Source organism: Carassius carassius, chromosome 16 (genome assembly GCF_963082965.1).
Source record: "Carassius carassius chromosome 16, fCarCar2.1, whole genome shotgun sequence".
Classification (NCBI taxonomy): domain Eukaryota; kingdom Metazoa; phylum Chordata; class Actinopteri; order Cypriniformes; family Cyprinidae; genus Carassius; species Carassius carassius.
In genome coordinates, this window is record NC_081770.1 from 4,388,990 (window position 1) to 4,411,433 (window position 22,444).

The following is a 22,444-nucleotide window of genomic DNA, read 5'->3' on the forward strand; positions in this document are numbered from 1 at the left end:
TTTCCAAAACACTTCTACATTTCTTTAGCAAAGATTGTGACAATAGGGATATACATGTGTGTGTGTGTGTGTGTGTGTGTGTGTGTGTGTGTGTGTGTGTGTGTGTGTGTGTGTGTGTGTGTGTTTAAGAATATGTTTAAAAAGAAAAAATGTATTGTGATTATTTTAGACCACAACAATGAAAAATTTAATGGGAAAAGGCATATAAAAAGCATATATTTATAATGCATTCAAGTAAATTAAAAGAGTAATACAAAATAATGTATAATAATTTAAAGTAATAGGTTAAAATTAAATTTATAAATATAAAATTAATAGTATAAACTAATTCAAATAAATTACATAAAATAAAAAACATTTTTAACATTAAATTTGTAGTGGAATACTTCCTTAATTGGAGGAAAATGATGAAATAAAATTACTAGTAATAGTTGTAAAAATGAATATATATACACACTACGGTTTAAAAGTTTGAAGCAATATTTTTTTCTGTTTTTGAAAGAAGTCTGTTCTGGTCACCAAAGCTGCATTAATTTGATTAAAAAAAAAAAATAATAATAATAATAATAATAATATAAATATAAATATATATATATATATATAATATTGTTTGTGATACAAATTAATTTTTCAGGATTCTTTAATAAATAGAGAGCTCAAAAGAATAGCATTTATTAGAAATAGATATCTGTTGTAAGATTATAAATGTCTTTACTTTAGCTTTTGATCAATTTAATGCATCCTTGCTTAAAAGAAATATAAAAGTTTTGCATTGTAGTGAATATTTAAATTTAAAATGAAAAAAAAAAAAGAATTAAAGATAAAAGTGACTAAAAAGTGAGTATAAAAGTATTTACGCCGTAAAATAAAGTTGATAAAAGAACAAAAAAAAAAAGATTATTTTTGACACTGAACTCTCTGAGATCAATCTCTTTTATTGCTGCATTTCTCACTGCTCAACCAGTAAATAGAAAAGGAGAGAGAAACAATCACAGGCCTCTGAAGACACCAGAGCAATGAAGCTGCGTCTCATTTCTGAGATGAACATGTTAATAACTCTGTAAACTCATCGTGTCTCTCTCTCTAGACCAGGTCTGGCCATTACACGAGCCGCTGCAGGTTTCTCTGAGATCTCACACATGATGGGCGATTCATTCACAATGATAAAAAAAACAAGTAATACTGTGAATATCACAATGATTTTAATGTGCTATTTTTTTTAATCTGGTTAAAAGATTCATTCACGGCACCATTAAAAAAAATTAAAATTTTCATGCATAAAAATGTATATATAACAAATATGCATATTCACAGCATCAGCAAACACCGTTTCTGCACATAACAGATTCTCTAAGAGGCCAAAAATCAGTATTTTGTCATGAATGTGCAGGTTTCAAGATCTCTGACTAATGAGGCCCTCCATCAGACGCTTGCAGAAGAGGAACGGAAATAATGAGAGCGACGCGAGAGAGATTCACACACTAGAGCCGCTCATGCGCTTTAATTAGCCGTGTGTCTGTGATCCCACATTCAGCACATCGCTAATCATTACAATACATCCAGATCATCACGTGTGACGAGTCTCTAAATGCCAGAGTGCAACACAGGCAGGAAAAACCACTCGCACATGTGTAATATTAGAGAAAGAGAGAGAGAGAGAGAAACGAGAAGAAGGCAAGCAAGGAGGAACTGGAAAAGAACAAAAAAACAAACAAAAGGAAATAAAAAGAACAATCAAAACGAAAAAAACTAAGAAAAAAGACAAACAAACTGAAAAAGGACACACAAAAAGAACAAACAAGGACAAACGCAAGGAGAGAAAAAGAAACAATAAATAGAAAGAACAAACAAAAAGAAAAACAAACAAAATAAACGAATGAAAAGGGCAAACAAAAGTAAAGAACAAACAAAAATGACAAGCAAAATTAATACACGAAAGAACAAATGAAAAGAAAAACAAAAGAACAAAAAAGACAAAAAAAGAAGCAATAAATGGAAAGAACAAAAAAAGGACAAACAAAAAAAAACTAATAAAAAGGACAAACAAACAAACAAAAAAACTAATAAAAAGGACAAACAAACAAACAAAAAACTAATAAAAAGGACAAACAAACAAACAAAAAACTAATAAAAAGGACAAACAAACAAACAAAAAAACTAATAAAAAGGACAAACAAACAAACAAAAAACTAATAAAAAGGACAAACAAACAAACAAAAAAACTAATAAAAAGGACAAACAAACAAACAAAAAACTAATAAAAAGGACAAACAAACAAACAAAAAACTAATAAAAAGGACAAACAAACAAACAAAAAACTAATAAAAAGGACAAACAAACAAACAAAAAACTAATAAAAAGGACAAACAAACAAACAAAAAACTAATAAAAAGGACAAACAAACAAACAAAAAAACTAATAAAAAGGACAAACAAACAAACAAAAAACTAATAAAAAGGACAAACAAACAAACAAAAAACTAATAAAAAGGACAAACAAACAAACAAAAAACTAATAAAAAGGACAAACAAACAAACAAAAAACTAATAAAAAGGACAAACAAAAAGAGAAAACAATAAAAAGATAGAACATGAAAAGGTCAAACAAAAATAAAGAAACAAAAAGGACAAAAGAAAAGCAAACAACAAAAAGGACAATCAAAAAACAATGAGAAGGACAAATAGAACGACAAAAAGAAAAGGAAAAAGAAACGAAAAGGACAAACAAAAAGAATGAACACAGACAAACGAAAAAGAAACTAAACAATCAAAAAGAAAGATCAAGTGAAAAGGACAACAAAAAGAACGAATGAAAAGGACAAACAAAAATAAAAAACAAACAAAAATGACAAGCAAAATTAATAAACGAAAGAACAAATGAAAAGAAAAACAAAAGAACAAAAAAGACAAAAAAAGAAGCAATAAATGGAAAGAACAAAAAAAGGACAAACAAAAAAAAACTAATAAAAAGGACAAACAAACAAACAAAAAAACTAATAAAAAGGACAAACAAACAAACAAAAAACTAATAAAAAGGACAAACAAACAAACAAAAAACTAATAAAAAGGACAAACAAACAAACAAAAAAACTAATAAAAAGGACAAACAAACAAACAAAAAACTAATAAAAAGGACAAACAAACAAACAAAAAAACTAATAAAAAGGACAAACAAACAAACAAAAAACTAATAAAAAGGACAAACAAACAAACAAAAAACTAATAAAAAGGACAAACAAACAAACAAAAAACTAATAAAAAGGACAAACAAACAAACAAAAAACTAATAAAAAGGACAAACAAAAAGAGAAAACAATAAAAAGATAGAACATGAAAAGGTCAAACAAAAATAAAGAAACAAAAAGGACAAAAGAAAAGCAAACAACAAAAAGGACAATCAAAAAACAATGAGAAGGACAAATAGAACGACAAAAAGAAAAGGAAAAAGAAACGAAAAGGACAAACAAAAAGAATGAACACAGACAAACGAAAAAGAAACTAAATCAAAAAGAAAGATCAAGTGAAAAGGACAACAAAAAGAACGAATGAAAAGGACAAACAAAAATAAAAAACAAACAAAAATGACAAGCAAAATTAATAAACGAAAGAACAAATGAAAAGAAAAACAAAAGAACAAAAAAGACAAAAAAAGAAGCAATAAATGGAAAGAACAAAAAAAGGACAAACAAAAAAAAACTAATAAAAAGGACAAACAAACAAACAAAAAAACTAATAAAAAGGACAAACAAACAAACAAAAAACTAATAAAAAGGACAAACAAACAAACAAAAAACTAATAAAAAGGACAAACAAACAAACAAAAAAACTAATAAAAAGGACAAACAAACAAACAAAAAACTAATAAAAAGGACAAACAAACAAACAAAAAAACTAATAAAAAGGACAAACAAACAAACAAAAAACTAATAAAAAGGACAAACAAACAAACAAAAAACTAATAAAAAGGACAAACAAACAAACAAAAAACTAATAAAAAGGACAAACAAACAAACAAAAAACTAATAAAAAGGACAAACAAAAAGAGAAAACAATAAAAAGATAGAACATGAAAAGGTCAAACAAAAATAAAGAAACAAAAAGGACAAAAGAAAAGCAAACAACAAAAAGGACAATCAAAAAACAATGAGAAGGACAAATAGAACGACAAAAAGAAAAGGAAAAAGAAACGAAAAGGACAAACAAAAAGAATGAACACAGACAAACGAAAAAGAAACTAAACAATCAAAAAGAAAGATCAAGTGAAAAGGACAACAAAAAGAACGAATGAAAAGGACAAACAAAAATAAAAAACAAACAAAAATGACAAGCAAAATTAATAAACGAAAGAACAAATGAAAAGAAAAAATAAAGAACAAAAAGGACAAACAAAAAGAAGCAATAAATAGAAAGAGCAAAGAAATAACATGAAAAGAAAAACAAAAAACAAAAAGGACAAACAAAAAGAGAAAAAGAAGAATAAAAAGAGAAAACAATAAAAAGAAAGAACATGAAAAGGACAAACAAAAATAAAGAAACAAAAAGAACAATCAAAAAACAATGAAAAGGACAAATAGAAAGAAAGAACAAACAAAAAAACAAAGAACAAATGAAAAGAAATAAACACAAAGAAAGAAGAAAAAAGAACAAAAAGGACAAATGAAAAGAAACGAAAAAGAAAAAGAACAAACAAAAAGAATGAACACGGACAAACGAAAAAGAAAGAAAATGAACAATCAAAAAGAAAGATCAAGTGAAAAGGACAAACAAGAAGATAATGAAAAGAAAGGACAAACAAAACGAATGACAAACAAAAAGGAAAATTCAACTGAAAAACAAACAAAATTGTACAAAACCCAAGAGAAAGAAAAAAAAGGTGAAGGGCTGTGAACGAGCAAACAAAAACAAACAAAAGCATCAAATGAAAGGACGAATGAATCAGGAGCGAAGCAGCAAGAATGAATGAAAGTATGTGAAGTATCTAACGAAAGCAGAAAAGAACGAGTGAAAGAGTCGTGTGTGGAGGTATAGTCGCGCTCACCAGCGTGGCCATCTTGCCGTAGTCGACCCAGCGCAGGGTTGCGAAGTTCGTGGACTCGGCACAGTTGAAGCCGTGGTTGAATCCAGCGTGATATCCGTAGGGGAACGTGATCATGAACTCGCCCTCCTCCTGCGTGATCTACGAGAGACAGACAACAACAGCTAAATCATCACAAAATCTACGTCACTGTTTTACGCCATCTGTGCTGATTATAATGTCGCACAAAATTAATACAATGCAATACGTAAGTGGGAGATTTCGATTCTTACGCCAATGTTGGAGAACTGTAAAAAGTACAGCATTTTATAGCAAAAAAAAAAATATTACTAAAATGGTATTCGATAAAAAGCTGTGAAAAAAAACAATGAATTTATTTATTTATTCAGTTTTTAACTCCATGCTAGCATCATGGTGATCTCTGAAAAAATTACACAAGGTATACGAAAAATTAAAGAAATCATGTGAACAAATTGACAAAACAAAAAAATAAACAAAAGGAACAAACAACATTTATTAGCTATTTATTTGATGAATACTTAAAAATAAAAAGTCAAATTACATATGAATTAATACTTTTAAATTAAATTGACTTATAAAGGGAATAAACTACTTTGATTATTATTATTATTTAATTAATAAATTAATGATTATCAACTAAAATGTCAACTTAATGCAATTAATTTAATTTCATAAAAAGTGAGGTATTAACAGTAAAAAAAATTAAAATTAAAATTTGATAAATAATAATAAACTAAAATAAATTAAACAACCTATTTCTTTTGTTACTTTTATTGTTTGAATTTTTAACTAATAGATGAACACTTTAAAACAAATTTAAATAAAAATTATTTCGTCAAAGTAAAAATAAAAAATAAATGACAAAGAATTATGAAGTTGAAAGAAAAATTTAAGAAAAATGACAAATGAAAAAAAAAAACTTATGTGTAATTTAAAAATGAATGCATGGATAATTAAAAAATAAGAAATAAAAAATAAAACAAAAAAGCAAGAGAGAATTATGAATGTGAAAGAACAAAATGAAGGATTAATGAAAAATTATGAACAAATTAAGGAACAAAAGCATAAAAATACAATACAAATAAATGATAGAATGAAATGAAATATACACACACACAAACACACACATTATATATATATATATATATATATATATATATATATATATATATAAGCTCCAGTGTCCTTGCAAATAACTGGAGTCTGAATGTCAATATGTGCAGCACTTTCTTGTGAATTCTGCATGTGTAATAATCATGAAGCTCTTGCCTGATCCTCATGGGACGCATGTGTCTCTGAAGATGGAAGCGCTAGATGTTAAATTTTTTCCCGGCTATTGCTCCGCTTCCCTACATATTATTAATTTCATCCGGCTGCACAGTGATCTGGGCGAAGGCAACATTTAAAGGACTCAGTGAACTGTACTTTGATGAAAGAGCCAATAACTGCTGAATTAAGCTGCAAACGACACTTCAGAGGGAGAAAAAGCTGTCGCGGGAAAATCAGCCGGGACCGAGAAACACGCCGGCTTCCAGCGCTAATATCTGCAGCCATTAGTGGCTGATGGGAAAAGAAATTTGCTGTGAGAAATCCTTAGCCTCCCCTCAATTTATCGTCTCCTTCAGACCTCGGGCCCCTCAGCCGCAGGCCAAACGAAACGCTGGAAAGACATTTCCAGATGCTACGAGCGCAATTAAGGTGGAGGCGTGGAGCATGGCCGAGAGTTAGCCAGCCTTAGCTAATTAATATTTTCATTTCACTCCGTTTTCTTGCTTTGTGATCAGTGGAGTCACTCTTCAGCATCACACTGGCATCCATTAGAAAGAAAGTCAGATTCATTAATGCTGTTTGGAGTTATATTTCTCTGCTACGTGTCTGGTTTTTCGTAGAATTAGTCCTCAGGCATTTCTACCGTTAACGAAATTAGATTAATTCCACACTTGTAGAGAACGCGATACTGTGTTAGTGACGATTACAGCTCAAACTAACATAAATTAAATAAAATACAATAAATACATTTGAAATAAAATATAAAAACAACATTAAAGTAAAAAATATTAAAAATAATTACAATGAACAAACAAAAGAAAAAATGTTAATGTGTTAAAAAGCACCAAAAATAACATGAAAAAGTATAATAAAAATAATATGACAAAACTAATTTTTACTGGAACTGAATCGAGTAATAAAAGTTAAAAGTTAAAAGTTAAAAGTTAAGTTTTAATAACTTAAAATTTAATTTTATTTTAATTGTAAAAATAAAGTCTGGTATTATGGTGTACATTTGCATTACAAAAAAATCAAATTGCAAAAAATATAATTTTAATAAAAATACATTCAGAGAAATTCACTGTCAATGTTGTACATTTGTATTAAATAATAATATAAATAAATCTGATATTATTTAAATATCATATATATATTCAATGTACAAAATATTTAATACAAATGAAAATGACTAATTTTGCATTAATGCATTGTTAATAAATTAAAAATGTAAAATATTTTGAAATAAATAATAAAAAGTATTTATTTTAAATAATTATTAAACCTAATAGCATATTAATGTGTCTATAAGTTTTGAAACATTTTCCCACCAAATATTAACGCAAGTTTACAGAAAATGAAAGAACCAAAAACAAGACTCAAAAAGTCTCAAAAATCTGACCCGCAAAAAAAAAAAAAACGTTGAAAAGTATTTTACATCTCTTAAAATTAACATAAAATATTTTTTTTGTGTATTTTAGAGTGTAACAGGTTGTTCAACAAGAATCGAAGTACATTTTGATTTCATGTTGACATTACATTAAGGTACTTAAAAGAATACCAAGGTATAGCATCCGAGAAACTTCCTATATATTGGTATTAAGTGTTGTGGTATGTTTCGTGCAATCTTAACTGTCACCATAATGGCAGAGCGGATGAGATTTAATGCATGATTCCTGGGTTACTCCTCACACTCTCACCGACTGTTCACTAGCAGGAGTTTGAGCTGAAGCTCTAATAACGTCCCCAGACACACGGAGAGAGACAGACAGACAGGAAACCTGCTGAAATCAACACTTCAGCTTCTCCCTGTCTGTTTCATCTCACTCCAGCTCCACCGAGTGTCACATCGACTCAAAAGTGACAATAACATCCGTCGCATGGAGGAGCAGTGGAAGTCAAAATCAGGATTGTAAGGGTTGAGCATAACGTATAGCTGTGCTGAACTTTATCTAGCCTCATTACAGAGATTTATTCCCGGTTTAATCTCACCGCGAGGGTCTCCGGCTCATAACAATGGGAATTATCTGTGGAAATGACTAATTTGCATGGACGGAAATGGGCGGCGGAGTAAATTGAAATGTAATCCGTGGCGCGGACGCTAGCAGGGGTCCGTGGTTGGCATATAAAGAGCGTTTGTTGAGCAAATATACTTAAAATTGTGTGTGAAGTTTAGCACCCTTGCCATCTTTGAATGCAAAGCTAAGCACTATAACACTACAATTTCTACATGCAGGCGGCCTGCAACATAAGCATTACATAAGCCTACATTAGAATTAGCATGCATAACGTATCTTCAGAGACTCCCACAACTGTGTGAAATAGATAAGTTACTAAGAGTAGCTATCTCAGATGCATTTTCTTTAAGAAAAACCATGTTCACGAAAAAGCGTGCACTGGAAGCAATGTCAATTTTGACCGGTTGATGAAAAACAAGCTTATGTGGATTCTAGACATTTAAACAATCCAGATAAGTTATCTAATAATATTTTGGAAGTAAATAAAATACGTTATCATTATTTAATCAATTATCGTTTGGACTTAACCCTTTTCTTTATTTAAAGTCTTTATTTAAACGTATTTTTCAACGTTTTAAGCTTTATTTGAACATTTCAAACTTAGTCATGTAGTCATTTAAAAACAATTTGGTAATGTTATTGTTTTAGTGATAATGCAAACAAAAAGTCATTTTATTTGTTGTTTATTTTAAATATAAAACTTGCAGAAGGGATTTATGTGTCAGTACTTTTTGAACATTTCCAGCACGTTTTAACAATACCGTGATGATATAAATAACCGTAACTTAACCGATAATCGTTAACCGATAACTGCACTTTAGTTCATTAATTTTGGACACTATAATCATGTTTATACATTTTCATAACGTTACATGCCTTATTAATTTTTTTTAATAACTGAAATGTATTATGCAAATTATCAGCATGATCACATAAATTTTATAATCAAAATTTATAATTTATTATTATTAATGATTGCATAATGACAAAACAATGACCCATTTCTTTATTTAAAGTCTGAAATGTGAGGTTTACCTTTTTATTAAATGTTTTCAAATGCTTTATTTGAACATTCGAACATGTTATAAGACAAACTTTTGTTAGTCATGTTTTCATTTAAAATCTAGACATCTTTTGTAATGTTGTTTCAGTGATAATGCAAATAAAAAGTCATTTTATTTGTTGTTCGTTTATTTTACATATTAACTTGCAGAAGGGATTTATGTGTCAACATTAACAAATGTAGCAGATTCAGATACAAAACTGGGAAAAATCTTTGTTCACAGAAGTTTGATACTTTACACAGAAAAAAAACGGGAACATTAAAAACCGTAAAGCTAGGTGTCTTATTGATTACAAATGAATAGATTGATAATTCATCAGCTCGCAAATATGACACACGTGTAAATTATATCTGATCCTCTTATATAGCCCACCTGATCTTATGCTGATCTTTTATGGCTTTTATAGATTTGCTCTTTGCGTCTCAGTCAATATAAATTGCACTGTTGGGTTGCTATGGATGCGCTGATCTCTATAAGTCCCATCAGATACCATTTCTATGGCAACATCGAAACACACAGACCAACTTATATAAACTGGACTATATTTAGATCATTACTGAATCAAACTCTAAGAACATGAAGATCGCATGATGTTGCTGAAGGAGAAAAAGTATATATAAACTGGCATTTAAAAAAAAAATATATATATATATTTTATATTATTATTTCAGAGTTGGTAAAATTTTAATAAATTTACAGTTTATTTTATTTCAATTTCAAATGTTTTTTAATGAAATTTAAATCTGTTTAATTTATTTCATTTTATGTGATAATCCGAATAATATATAAGAATTAAATTAATATACCAACAAATTGTAAATGAAATCTTATATCAGTGATATTTATTTAAAAATAATAAGTACATAAATTATTAAAAGCAAAGTTTTTTAACTTGCATACTTATTTACTTTTTATTAATTTTATATTATTACTACTGTATTTATAATTTAGAATTATTAATAATGATTCCATAATGACATAAAACTAAAAATACTTAATAATCTGCATAATACAATTCTAATTATATTAACAGAACATTAATAAAATAAATAGAATTAATAAATTAAATTAATAAATTAAATGCATATTTTTGTTGTTGTTATTATTATCATTTCAGTAATACTTTATTTACTAACAATATTAACAATAATAATGCTAAATAAATAATTAGAATAAAAAATTTGCTGTACTGATAAGTTTTTGATTATTTAATTATTATATAATGTATTGAATAATATTACAAAAATCAATGTTTGATTTCGTGAACCACTATGCTTATCGTTTGCATTGATAAAATCATATTCAATTTATTCCAGTTATCACCAGCCGTATTATCTGAATTAACATTTGTGCTGTCCGAGTGACAGGAAGTGATGCAACAATGTGAGAATAACTCACCCTATCAAATGGGATGCTGTATTTCTTCAGGATGGATGGCGAAAGGAGGGTCATCTTGTGACGGAGAAATGCGTCGCAGCCCTGAGAACTTCCTGGGAAAAAACCTGCAGAAAGCCACAAACAGCAAAAAGGGCAAATTTAAGACGATGCCAATGTATGAAGCCCTGAAATAAACAGACTGAAGATCTTTAAAGGACATTACAGACAGACATTATTAGAGGATATTATGTAATTCATTGTTATTAACTTCTATTATGATAATGCATTAACAATAACAATTCATTTTAATTCATAATAAGATTAGAATACATTAGAAATAAAATAAATTAAAATAAAATAAATCTTTATTAGATTAACAATCATTATTAGTATGATATTATTATTGCTGATGCTGTTGTTACTACTTATACAATTAAATCCTTATAAATACATTTTCAAATATTATAAAATCATTTGTCCTATACATGAAAAATATATTAAATAATGTTCAATTAAAATTAATAATTTGTATACTAATAATACATTTTAAATAAATTAAATATATTACTCTACATATTCATTTATTAACATTATTATCATGATATTATTATTATTATCATCATCATTATTATATTCAAAATCTTTTTATAAAGCGGAGAGTTCCGGTCCTTGATTCTGATTGGTTGAGTCGCGTTCAAAGCTGTTGTAAATTACACTACAAACACACACTGTGTTTGTTTACATTTGTCTGTTGCTCGGCAACCACTCTGTTGGAACCACAACTGTTTCTGAAGAACTACATTGTTTGGTGGAAGAATACTGTTTTTAATTTAGACCATTACACTTTATTTGCTCTGTTTTATTCTGTGAAAACCTTACTATGTAGATGGTTTACAGTGAATTTATAACAACTAAGGGGGTTTAAGGCACAACGCAATGCCCCTTAGCTGTTATATATTCACTGTAAACCACGGCTTCATGGGGCACATTGCTTTAATATAGCCCCCCAAAAATGGCGTAGTGACACCCATGCCGGTTAGCATACTGTCTAATGTAGTTGGTACAGAGCAGGGCTTCAGCACAGAACCGATGTAAAGCCATTACAGTGAAATCATTTGTGGAGATTCAGTAGAGAGTGCTTATTAAGCGCAAAACATATAATCGCCGGTTTTGAGGATATGGGTAAAAGCTGCGTCGGTGCGCCGTGGGTCAAACACATCAGCCGCGCGCTGAATCATGCTGAAAGCCTTTAATTATTATAATTGTCTCCACATTCCTGCCCAAAGATAACAATAAAGGTCACAACGACACAACCAAAACGTCTGATAAATGGCACAATAGCACAAACACACCATTTTAGAGCGTGATTCATAAGCAGCCTCTATCATTAGCCACAAAGTGGCTTAAATACGGCAGATTTTGAGTAATTTTCACTTAGCAGAGAACTTTTGCCACAGTAACTTGACAGTACGATAATTCATCGGCCATTTTCTCCTTGTTTAGCGTGCTATTGTTGAAACACTCGTGCTAAAACAAGTGAAGTTTTGCTTCTTTTTGAACAAAGCAGTGGTTTTCCTGCGCTAACGGTGCAAACGCGTGTATTTGTGCGCAAAACCAGCGTGTGAACGGTTTTACACAGAAATCAAGATTGATCAGCATCAAGTTACAACTTAAAACTTACTCTGAATATATATATATATATATATATATATATATATATATATATATATATATATATAAAAATCATCTTGTGTTTACATTTATATAGATGCACAGATATAAAAAAAAATAATAATACAATTGTACTACTATAAAAACATTATTACAATGATTAACATAAATAATAATACAGATAAATACAATAACAATTAAAAAAAAACTTTTGCGTCTGTTAGTCCATGTTTGTAGTTTAAGCTCATCGATATAAACTACATAACCTCTTTAGCGCTGAACATAAAACGTTTCCAGCCAAAAACACTGGAAATCATGCGAGTTACAGGAGTTGTTCCTCCTGCAGGAGAATGGAGCGGATTGACTCTTAGGTGTGAAGAGTGATGCTGAGGTACAATACTGTCATTTAGAGCCGCGACTGCCTTTGTTTCGTCTTTCAACGCAGAATTAACAGACGAAAAGGACGTGGCGATGGAGTGTGAATTCATATTTTTATGCACAGATATGAAGTACAAGAGTTTTGCATACACCATTAGAAACGCGCGTGTGAAGAGTTTCACACAGAAATCATGATTCATCATTGTGTTAGCACTTCAAGTGTTCACCCATAAAATAATAAAATTAAGGATATTTATAAAATGTTAAAATGTTTTATATACATAGTTAGAATACATATATAAACATAAACATTAGAAAGTATAAATTTGTATGAAATGGTGCTAAAATGTTATATAGATGAAAACAAAACAATACAGTTGTTAACATATTTAATATAAATACAATAAAATGCATATTTAAAAATACAGATCTGAATATTTCAAAAATAATCTTGAATCTATATCTATGAAGAATAAATGAAACACTATATTCAAAAGAGAGATAAAATATGTATTTTATATAAATATACGTTATGAAAGCACTTAATTTTATTTTCATTATTATTATTTGTTAACATTTACTATAAATAATAATAAAAACAAAACAACAAATAAAAATAAATAAGAGCAAGGTTAATAATTATTGAATATAATATATATAAGAACGGAATAAACAATACTGTTCAATAATAACATATGATATTAGTATTTTTTTAATATAATACAATCGTGATTCATCAGTAACTTTAATTTAAATGTAGATATATATATATATATATATATATATATATATATATATATATATATATATATATAGTATTTAAATAAAAACAAAATAATACTTAAATTAAAAATGTACATTTTTATTTGATTATTTAAAAATATATATAAAATATTCATCACGCAGACTGCAAAAGAGATGACCCAAAAAGTGTTCCTGAAGCTCAATTGGTAGAGCATTGCCTTATCAAGCGCAAGGTTGGGGGTTCGATTCCCCGGGAACGCATGAAAGGTAAAAATTGATAGCCTGAATGATCTGTAAGTTGCTTTGGATAAAAGCGACTGCTAAATGCATAAATGTAATTTAATTTATAAAATATATAATATATATATATATATATATATATATATATATAGTGATAAAAGTCTTATTTCAGATTTATAAACATGAAGTGCAAGCTTGATGAAAGTAAAATATAACATTAATCTTCTATCAAAGGATAAAAAAAAGACGAATTGTGGTATGAAAATGCTGTAGGTGTTTGTATATACGTCTGTTCTCTGTGTGATGTCTCAGAGCTGATCACTGAAAGCAGGGTGTTTGTTTAAGTGGGACAGGAGTTTGTGTACGTGGTTTATGGTAGCGTTTTGAAGTACAGCAGCCTCAGATCTAAGAGACGCACAAACATCTTCACATCTCATGATCCACACAACCACAGGCAGACGCCAGGGCTTTCCTAGACAGCTCCGCAAACTTTCGAGAGGTGCGGAGAGGATTTTCTGTCAGCACCGTCTCGCACCTCATTCAGGATTACGGCAATGTTTTGTTTGTGTAATTTGGGGCAGGAAAAGACCAGCAGAACAGGACTTTCCCTCTCAGACCGGAATCGTTCATCCGATGATGAACTTCTGCCATTATTTATACTCAAACCTGTATGATTTTCTTCCTTCAGTAAAACAAACTGAGATCAATTTGCAGGATATTCCTCACACAAATTTATTGTGCAATTACAAAAGACATGTAATACAGCGTGCAGCTCATATACACTACTATAATGGTGCTTTATATATATTTATTTATTTTTATTTTTTTTGCACTAAAGAAGAAGAACGTTTCCAACATTTCTGTTTTCACTCCTTTTCCTTTAAGACTTTTATATGCAAATGACCTCTATTTTGATCGGCTAACCCACCATGCTCCATTTCTGCATGGAGACACGCTAGCGAATGGAGGTCTTACCTTGCGCCAGCCGCTCCAACCTCTTGCCGTGCTCGGGAGGAATGGCATACCTGTGGAGAAGAGGAAAAAACCGAGATCAATTAGCAGGATCAATGGAAAAAGACGAGAGGGAAAGACACTTGAGGGACGCGCAGCGAGACGTCTCTGTGAGATTCGCTGTCTGATCATCACACAGCCCTCGAAATCATAAAACACACAGAGAACATTTCACCCCTATTTCACATTCACCAGTCACACGCTAGTTTAAAGACAAAGTACTCAAACGTCACTGAGACAAAGCCTGGAAAATTACTGCGTGAGAGCCAATTTATTTTGGCTAATCGGCTCAAACACGCGCAGTGCTAATACTGATTGTGCTGTGCTGCTTAATTTGAAATGATTTTGCTGGAGAAGGAAACAGCACAATATCTTCTAAAGGTTCAATTCGCTTGACGTTGTTATTGACGTTGTCTGTATTAGCCTAATTATTTCCTCAAGTTTCCGGAGAGCCGAAACCCTCCCGAGGCCTCGAACGCAAATCCGGTGCATCACCCTCCCTTGGGCTCAAGCTACAAATCACACATTCACAATGAGGGAAACATGGCTTCAGGAGGGTTTTGAGCAGCGTCACACTGCCCTCTACTGGCAGCAGGAGGCAAAACGGGTGATTTTATGGGCGAGTGGCACTTTCTAGTTAAACACAGGCCAATTTCACAGCAGTGGTTTTCTCTACACAAGCGCAGGATCGTCTGAAAGTCAACTGAATACCAAGTGGATGGATTAAAGGTTTGTTTTTGTATGCAGCTAATGTAATGTAGAAGAAGAGATTTGTTTTATTTTACAATGTGTTGTTGCTTTTACTGAAAAGTTAAAGGAGAAAAACTACAAGTATTATGGAGGGAAAACAAAGAGGGATGGAAACTGGCTATGAACTAACCAAACGGGAACAAGTACAGGATGGAAATAAGATCTACGGAGATGGAAACTTGCAAGCTAAGAAAGCTGCTAGTTAGCAGCATGTGTTTCCCAAATTCATATAATTATGGAATTGGCAGGAGCACAATCTCATAATTAACTGAACTGTCTGAAATAAACTATACCTCCTGAATTTGATGATCCTGGACTCGGCATATATTTTAGAAACAGTGCCATTGTGTTGGCAGTTTCATGTAGAAATTACTCTACTAGAATTGCATTCAAAAATATTTAAGACCAAGCACAATTTAAGTGCACGCGGGGATCCGGACACTACTTAAACCTTCATACAGTGTCTTAAAACAATGCAGGACACTAAAAAAACTGAAGGATGCCACTAATAGGCCTTGACCCGCAACAAACATGAATTCTAATCAATTCCCATGATGACATGCATTTTTTGCATCTATTGCTCCGAAACACCAAAGACGGAGCCAATGAAAGGCTGGGCATAAGCACCCCAACTCTAAGGACACTGGTTGTAGTAGATTCAGTATGGTCTTTGAGGTGCCTCCACAAATCAATAATAATTGCTTTTTCTCTCCTTTTCTTGCACATAAAAAGCTGGATCTGATGGGCAGCTGTAATTAAGGTATGAATGCCAGCAAGAGTATCCTTACACCCCACTAACCCCACCAGATCAAGCTAACAGTAACTCTATCTGGCAACCAAAAGTTGCTTTATTCGATCTGGAACTGTCTGGGGAGGAAGGCAAATATTGATGAAAATCACACCAGGGGCACCATAAATCAAGGTAAATCCAAGGTGCTTGACTTGGTGTGACTGTAAACACCCACTTGAAGGATAGCCTCCAGTTTCTGTAGGTTCCTCTAGTACCACCGGAATGATGAAATGAACACAAAGCACCTACTAAACACCGTTTGAGATTTTGATACAAGGGAACATAGGTGCCTGGGCTTATGTAAGGGACGCATCCCATTTACCTTGTTTACGGCCCATGAAAAAATTCCGTACTTCACTTCCCAGAAACAATCTCTCTCCAATCCCACGGCGGCAACACAAAACCCCTACCTGCCAAACGGCATCGACACCACCGGCAGCTTTAAGGTTTTATTTGTCATCGTCTTGAAGAGGACAAGAACAAGAAAACAAGCAATAAGGATAAAGCTATCCTCTCAGCTGCAGCATTCCCTCGCTCAGCGATTATTTCCGGCAGCATGCACACCACTTCGGGCCACTCCGCAATCTTTAAGAATCTGACACTAGATCTCAGGAGGCGGCGAGAATTATGACTTTGATGGGAGGAGAGTTGGAGGCGAATGAAGTTAATTTCACAGTGGCTGAACAGAGGGTTAGGCAAACAGCTACCACACACACTTTAACATACTGTAATTACCAGAAAAGTAAAATGGATTCAATTTCAAAAGCAGAAGGGGGTGTTTGGGTGGGGAGGATGAGCGCATGCATAGTTGCATTAAGCAGAGTTGAAGGGTGAGTAAATTTTCCACACTTTCCTTTTTTCTGAGCATGAGCCTAGCCGTTCTCTGCTGTGCGGAAAGTTAACTTGAGATAAGGCCTCCAGAGAGCGGGAGAAAGAGAGAATACTTAGCTAGAGACATCAAGAGCTAACACTTCAGAGATATATGAGGACACAGAAGAAATGGAGACGGAAAAAAACTCAAGAGAGCAAGCCAAGACTTACACAAGACCTCTTAAAGAATCACAGTTTTGCACCCTTATCCATTTGGACACCTGTGCCTACCGGAGCCAAACATATGCTACGACCCTTTCAACATGATTCATGTCTATGCATTAAACTCTACAGAGACAAGCATCAAGCACTATCTTTAAATATAACCTTAATGCAACTTTTAAATAAGGGGTTCTTGATGTTAACTCTTGCATTTACCATTCACGGTTTCATTTGGGAACCAACTTTGGATCAGGGAACTAAACATTTTCATTATAAAAACATTATTTTTACATGTAGACTCTGATGTTATGAGGTCTCTTTTGCAATACCTACACACCACAAAATGAAAACATTCTTTTTAACATGAAAACTTTGAAGTTAAATAAAGAATAGAACAATGTTTCTTAAAGAAATAGATGCAGTTTTAACTTTTGCATTTGTGTAACATTTACATTGGTGTATTTTTGTACTTCTGAGTAAACTGTGCGGATAAGAATGACTGATGTTTGACAAAAACGCACCTTACCGGAGCCTTTTTGGTACAAAAAGCACTAGTCGTTGTCTGTGCACTTTTATAAAAGGATCTGACAAAAGAAAGTTTATTATGAAAACCAATTAGATTTTATGAAAAATTAATTAGTTTACAATCTTGAACAACTGCAAGAAGATTTGTTTGCATTTTCTATTAGACTACGTAATGAACAAAATGTAATTTCTGAAGTATTTTAAATACCTTCTTGTGACCTATGCATTTCAATGACTTTCCCAGTTATTTGTGATTATTGGTGCACGTTGTATAGATTGCTCTCACAATAAATATTAAATTTTAACACTCAGCATCATTAAAAATATGAATAAATAAAAATGTAATCACTTAATAAACTTGGCTTTTCAGTCCTGGATAATACTCCACCATTTTGTGGAAACCCTGCTGTTTACTGCAAACACTTCCTACTTTCCACTTCAAATCACAAAACCTTCCTTCCTTGATGCAACCTATTATGCTTTTCATCTCATGCACGTTTTGAAGCCCCGATGTTGTTCATTTTACATTTTCACCAGTTTTAAATAAACTTTTCCAAGGCTGAAAACACCCTTGATTTACTACTGCTTTCCAGCTTGATTAAAAGACACACAGATGGATGAAATATCCCTCTGTTCGACAGACTGCGTCTAATGTTCAGGGTTTCTTTAAGACAACACAAGCCAAGGGCATCAAGGACTTGTGTGCAAGTGTGCAAAACACACTTGCATCTTTCTCTTACGAGGGAAAAAATGAGAGGATACACCAGGGAGAAGATGCAACATGAGAGCGAGGGGGGATGTGATAAAAGAAAAAAGTCTCACATGTGGAAAAAAAGGACACTGAAAGCATGTTTATTTGAACTCTTTCAGCACCAGAAAGACGCCCAGCCGGAAAATTGTGTATTCTGAACCTCAAAATACAGTATTAAAGCCTCTATCCACAAGAACGGAGAGGAAAAGTCAAGCTGAACTTCAGGAAAACAAACCAACAGAATACCAAGTCATTTCAACAGCATTTTGATTTCGATCAAGGGATGTTATGCTTGGATTTCACATCTTTTAGTCAATTATTATCAGCTGTTCTTGTTAAAACCTTGATTTCAATGTACATTTATTCTTCTGTCTATTGAATTAAAGCATGACACATATTCTTCAGCATTATCTCATTCACGTATATCATCCCTAACGATTCTCTGGAGGATTTACTTCACAACCAAGTTCTTCTGAAAAGCTCTGCTCCATTATAAAAAGCCTGTTGTGTGTTTAAATGCGGCAACAGGGAGATACAGTGAGACAAAGCACAAGGCACATAATTCATCTCTCTCGATGACATCATCCTGAATGTCTACAGCTGATGTGAATGACAACAGCGCCTCCAAGAGGTCCAAAGCAGATCTATATTTAAGTTCCTTCATACTGCACCCATGGCAGGTTTGTACTGTAAAATCAAGCATAAATCTAGTTTGCTAGACACTCATTGGGCCTAAATGTCAATCAAACTGATGGATCATAATTATATCTTCACAAATGTTGTATATTGCAAGCGTCAAGCTATATTTTGGTAAAATTCTGCCAAAATGACCATGTGTTAAAAAATAACCAATAAACTGCTTTAAACCTTCTAAGTTCAACTAAATGCACATATCAAGCCTATGCAAAACATAATAAAAAATAACTTCTTAAACTTACTTTAACAAAATATTGTAATACAGCATTTGTGGGATAATATAGTGTACCAAAAAGAAATTGATGCCTAAAATATATCATATAAATATATAATTACACACATACATTGAATGCACATGAAAAGAAGACTAATATAATTTTAACTGCTATGCCTTTGCCTGTAAGTAATGCCAAATAATTTATAAACTTCCAAATATCAAAATAGTTTAACAAAATATTGTTAAATGTTTTCATCAGCATTTGTTACATAATACTGTTTATCACATTAAATTATTCCTAAGACATAATTAAAAAAAAAAAAAATAACTATAGCAATACACAAGTTTATTGAATGCTAATGAAAATAAAAGAAAAGAAAAAATAAATTTTTGTTTAATTTTAAAGTGTTGCTGTAATATTAATTTTTTATTTTAAGAGTATATTTACATATAATACTGAAAATTAATTGCTTTAATGTAATACAAAAAAACTAATACTAAATAAGCATGAAAATAAGTCATTTATTTGGTAAAATACTGCCAAAATGATCATACTTTATCACTTTGATCTATTTCATCAGTTAAAAAAACTATGAAAAAACAAACTCTCAAAATTTTTGAACTCAACCAAACGCACATATATGGTGAACGTAGGATGCTCACCAGGACTTTGGTTGGCCGAAATGCAGGTAGTTGATGCTGTAGAGGTCCATGTCCTCCGTGTGCCAGGCGAAGGTGGTTTTCCACATGCCGAAGTAGAGGTATGGCGTGTTGACGCCCTCAATGACGATCCCACACTCCTGCTCCACCATGTCCAGAAGAGTGTTCAGATGGCCGATGTTCCACTCCGTGATGTCCTTATGAAGAAAAAACATCATAAACACATGCATATGTCTACTAATCAGAGTTATTATAGTAACTAAAACCCTAAACAAATCATATTTGTTAGTTAAAATAAAATCAACTTTAACTGAAATGAAAAAAAAAAACTTTTATAACACCTAGTTGCCAATGTCAAACACTAATCACAGTAAAGGTGACTTACCGGGTCATAAAGTGACCCGCTGATGTCGGCGCCGTAAATGGGCGACATAAACGTCAAGTTTTTCCAGTACTTTCTTTCCAGGTCGTCAAAGTCCTTGTGTTGAGGGGTGCAGTACCTGGGATCAGTCAAGAAAATACAAAGTTAAAGTATAAATTAAGCTTGAAGGACAGAAGAAAAAAATGGCTGCAGTAAAAGTGCACACTTAGTCTCACATTTATATACAAACATTTACTCTTCTGTCAATATTTTTTTAAAAATACCCCCCAAAAAACAGCGATGTTAATTGTAAATTAAAGTCAAGTTACTGACACGAAGGTCCAGATAAGCGAGGACAAATTTTACAAAGAAACTACATTGCATGTAATAAAAGAATTGGCTTTGATCAAACAAAGCATACTTTTTACTATTGGCCAGTTTGCGATATTCTCCAACCGTCATGGACTTCTTCTGGATGTTGTATTGAGTGAAGAGTCCTGATTGGCCGGTCACCACTTGCATGATGGGAGCGGGAATGACCATCTCTTCAATGGTCTCATAGGAACGCCGCGGCTTCCACTCCTTCGGCGGAATAACCTTAATAACAACGCATGAACTTTAGTAACTGTGACCAACAACTGTACAATTAGACAACTGATTCAAGCATTTCATTGTGTTTGTTCCTAAGTCCTTAAACTTGGAAAAAAATATGAATAAATGCATTTACAGACCTTTTAATTCAATGTTGATTTATAAATATATAATTGTTAATTATTGTTAATTAATACAACTTGAAATGTTAAAAAAAAGTTTAATTAGGTTGTGTAGAAATTCGCATTAACCAATATGGTTAAATGGCCTTACAGTATTATGTATTGTAATTTTATGTGCATTCTTTAATTTTAATGATGAGCAAATAGTTTGGAGAATGTTTATAAAAAGTCTTTAAAAAGTAAATATTATTATTATTTACTGATATACATCCGAACACTCACAATGAAAAGACATAAAAAAATTGCTACATTTTATTAAAAAATGTTTTAATTTTAAAAAATAAATCTTAATAATACGTTTTTTAATTAGCCAGTGATGATTCAGATATCTACAGTACTGATATAAATCTAATATATGTACACACATAATTTAATGAAAGCAACAGAGAAAATTGCTAAATTTTGTGATAAATAAATGCTGTAAACGTATTATGTTCTGTACTATTATGTATTTGAATTCTGCAATTTAATGAAAAGTAAAAAGTTGAGAAAATAATTTAGATAAAAATTTACTTTAAAAATGAAATATTGTTCAATAAACATTTTGTTTTTCAAATGGCCAAAGGGATACTGAAATTTACAATACTGATAAAAAACTAATATATGCACCCACCTAATTTAAGAAAACTGCTAAATTTTGTGATTTTAATTATATATTGACTTATAATTTTTACTAAATTGAGCTTTGAATTAAATGTAATTGTATTTTACAATTAATGCATTGTATTATTAACATTAAAAACAAAACACTAGTTTACTATGTTGATGTCATTGTTTTATAAAAAAAATAATAATAATCCACTTGGGCAAAACTTTTCATTATAAAACGGACAGTTCCGGTCCTTGATTCTGATTAGTTAAGCCACGTTCGACTTTATTAATATGTTTTATTGTGTGAAACCTTACTTCCTATATGGAAAAACATTTTTAAAAAACAATAAGCCCAGTGAAGCCGTGGTTTACAGTGAATTTATAACAACTAAGAGATTTTAGGCACGATCCAATGCACCTTAGCTGTTAAACAATGGCTTCTTGGGGCTTATTGCTTTAGTAAATTACATACGT

The 22,444-nt window shown here is 31.5% G+C and overlaps 1 protein-coding gene across 2 annotated transcripts in view; it reads right to left on the reverse strand.

Annotated features, from left to right (window-relative positions):
• The window catches only part of LOC132159467 (lysine-specific demethylase 4B-like), a 51,076-nt gene that overhangs the window by 22,632 nt on the left and 6,000 nt on the right, over positions 1 to 22,444 (reverse strand). For both annotated transcript variants that reach the window (XM_059568985.1, XM_059568984.1), the window contains exons 3-8: positions 21,028 to 21,203; positions 20,631 to 20,745; positions 20,249 to 20,442; positions 14,789 to 14,838; positions 10,802 to 10,905; positions 5,038 to 5,175 (exon numbers count right to left, since the gene is read on the reverse strand). In XM_059568985.1, the coding sequence (XP_059424968.1) occupies positions 5,038 to 5,175; positions 10,802 to 10,905; positions 14,789 to 14,838; positions 20,249 to 20,442; positions 20,631 to 20,745; positions 21,028 to 21,203 (777 nt within the window). The remainder of the gene's footprint in view (positions 1 to 5,037; positions 5,176 to 10,801; positions 10,906 to 14,788; positions 14,839 to 20,248; positions 20,443 to 20,630; positions 20,746 to 21,027; positions 21,204 to 22,444) is intronic.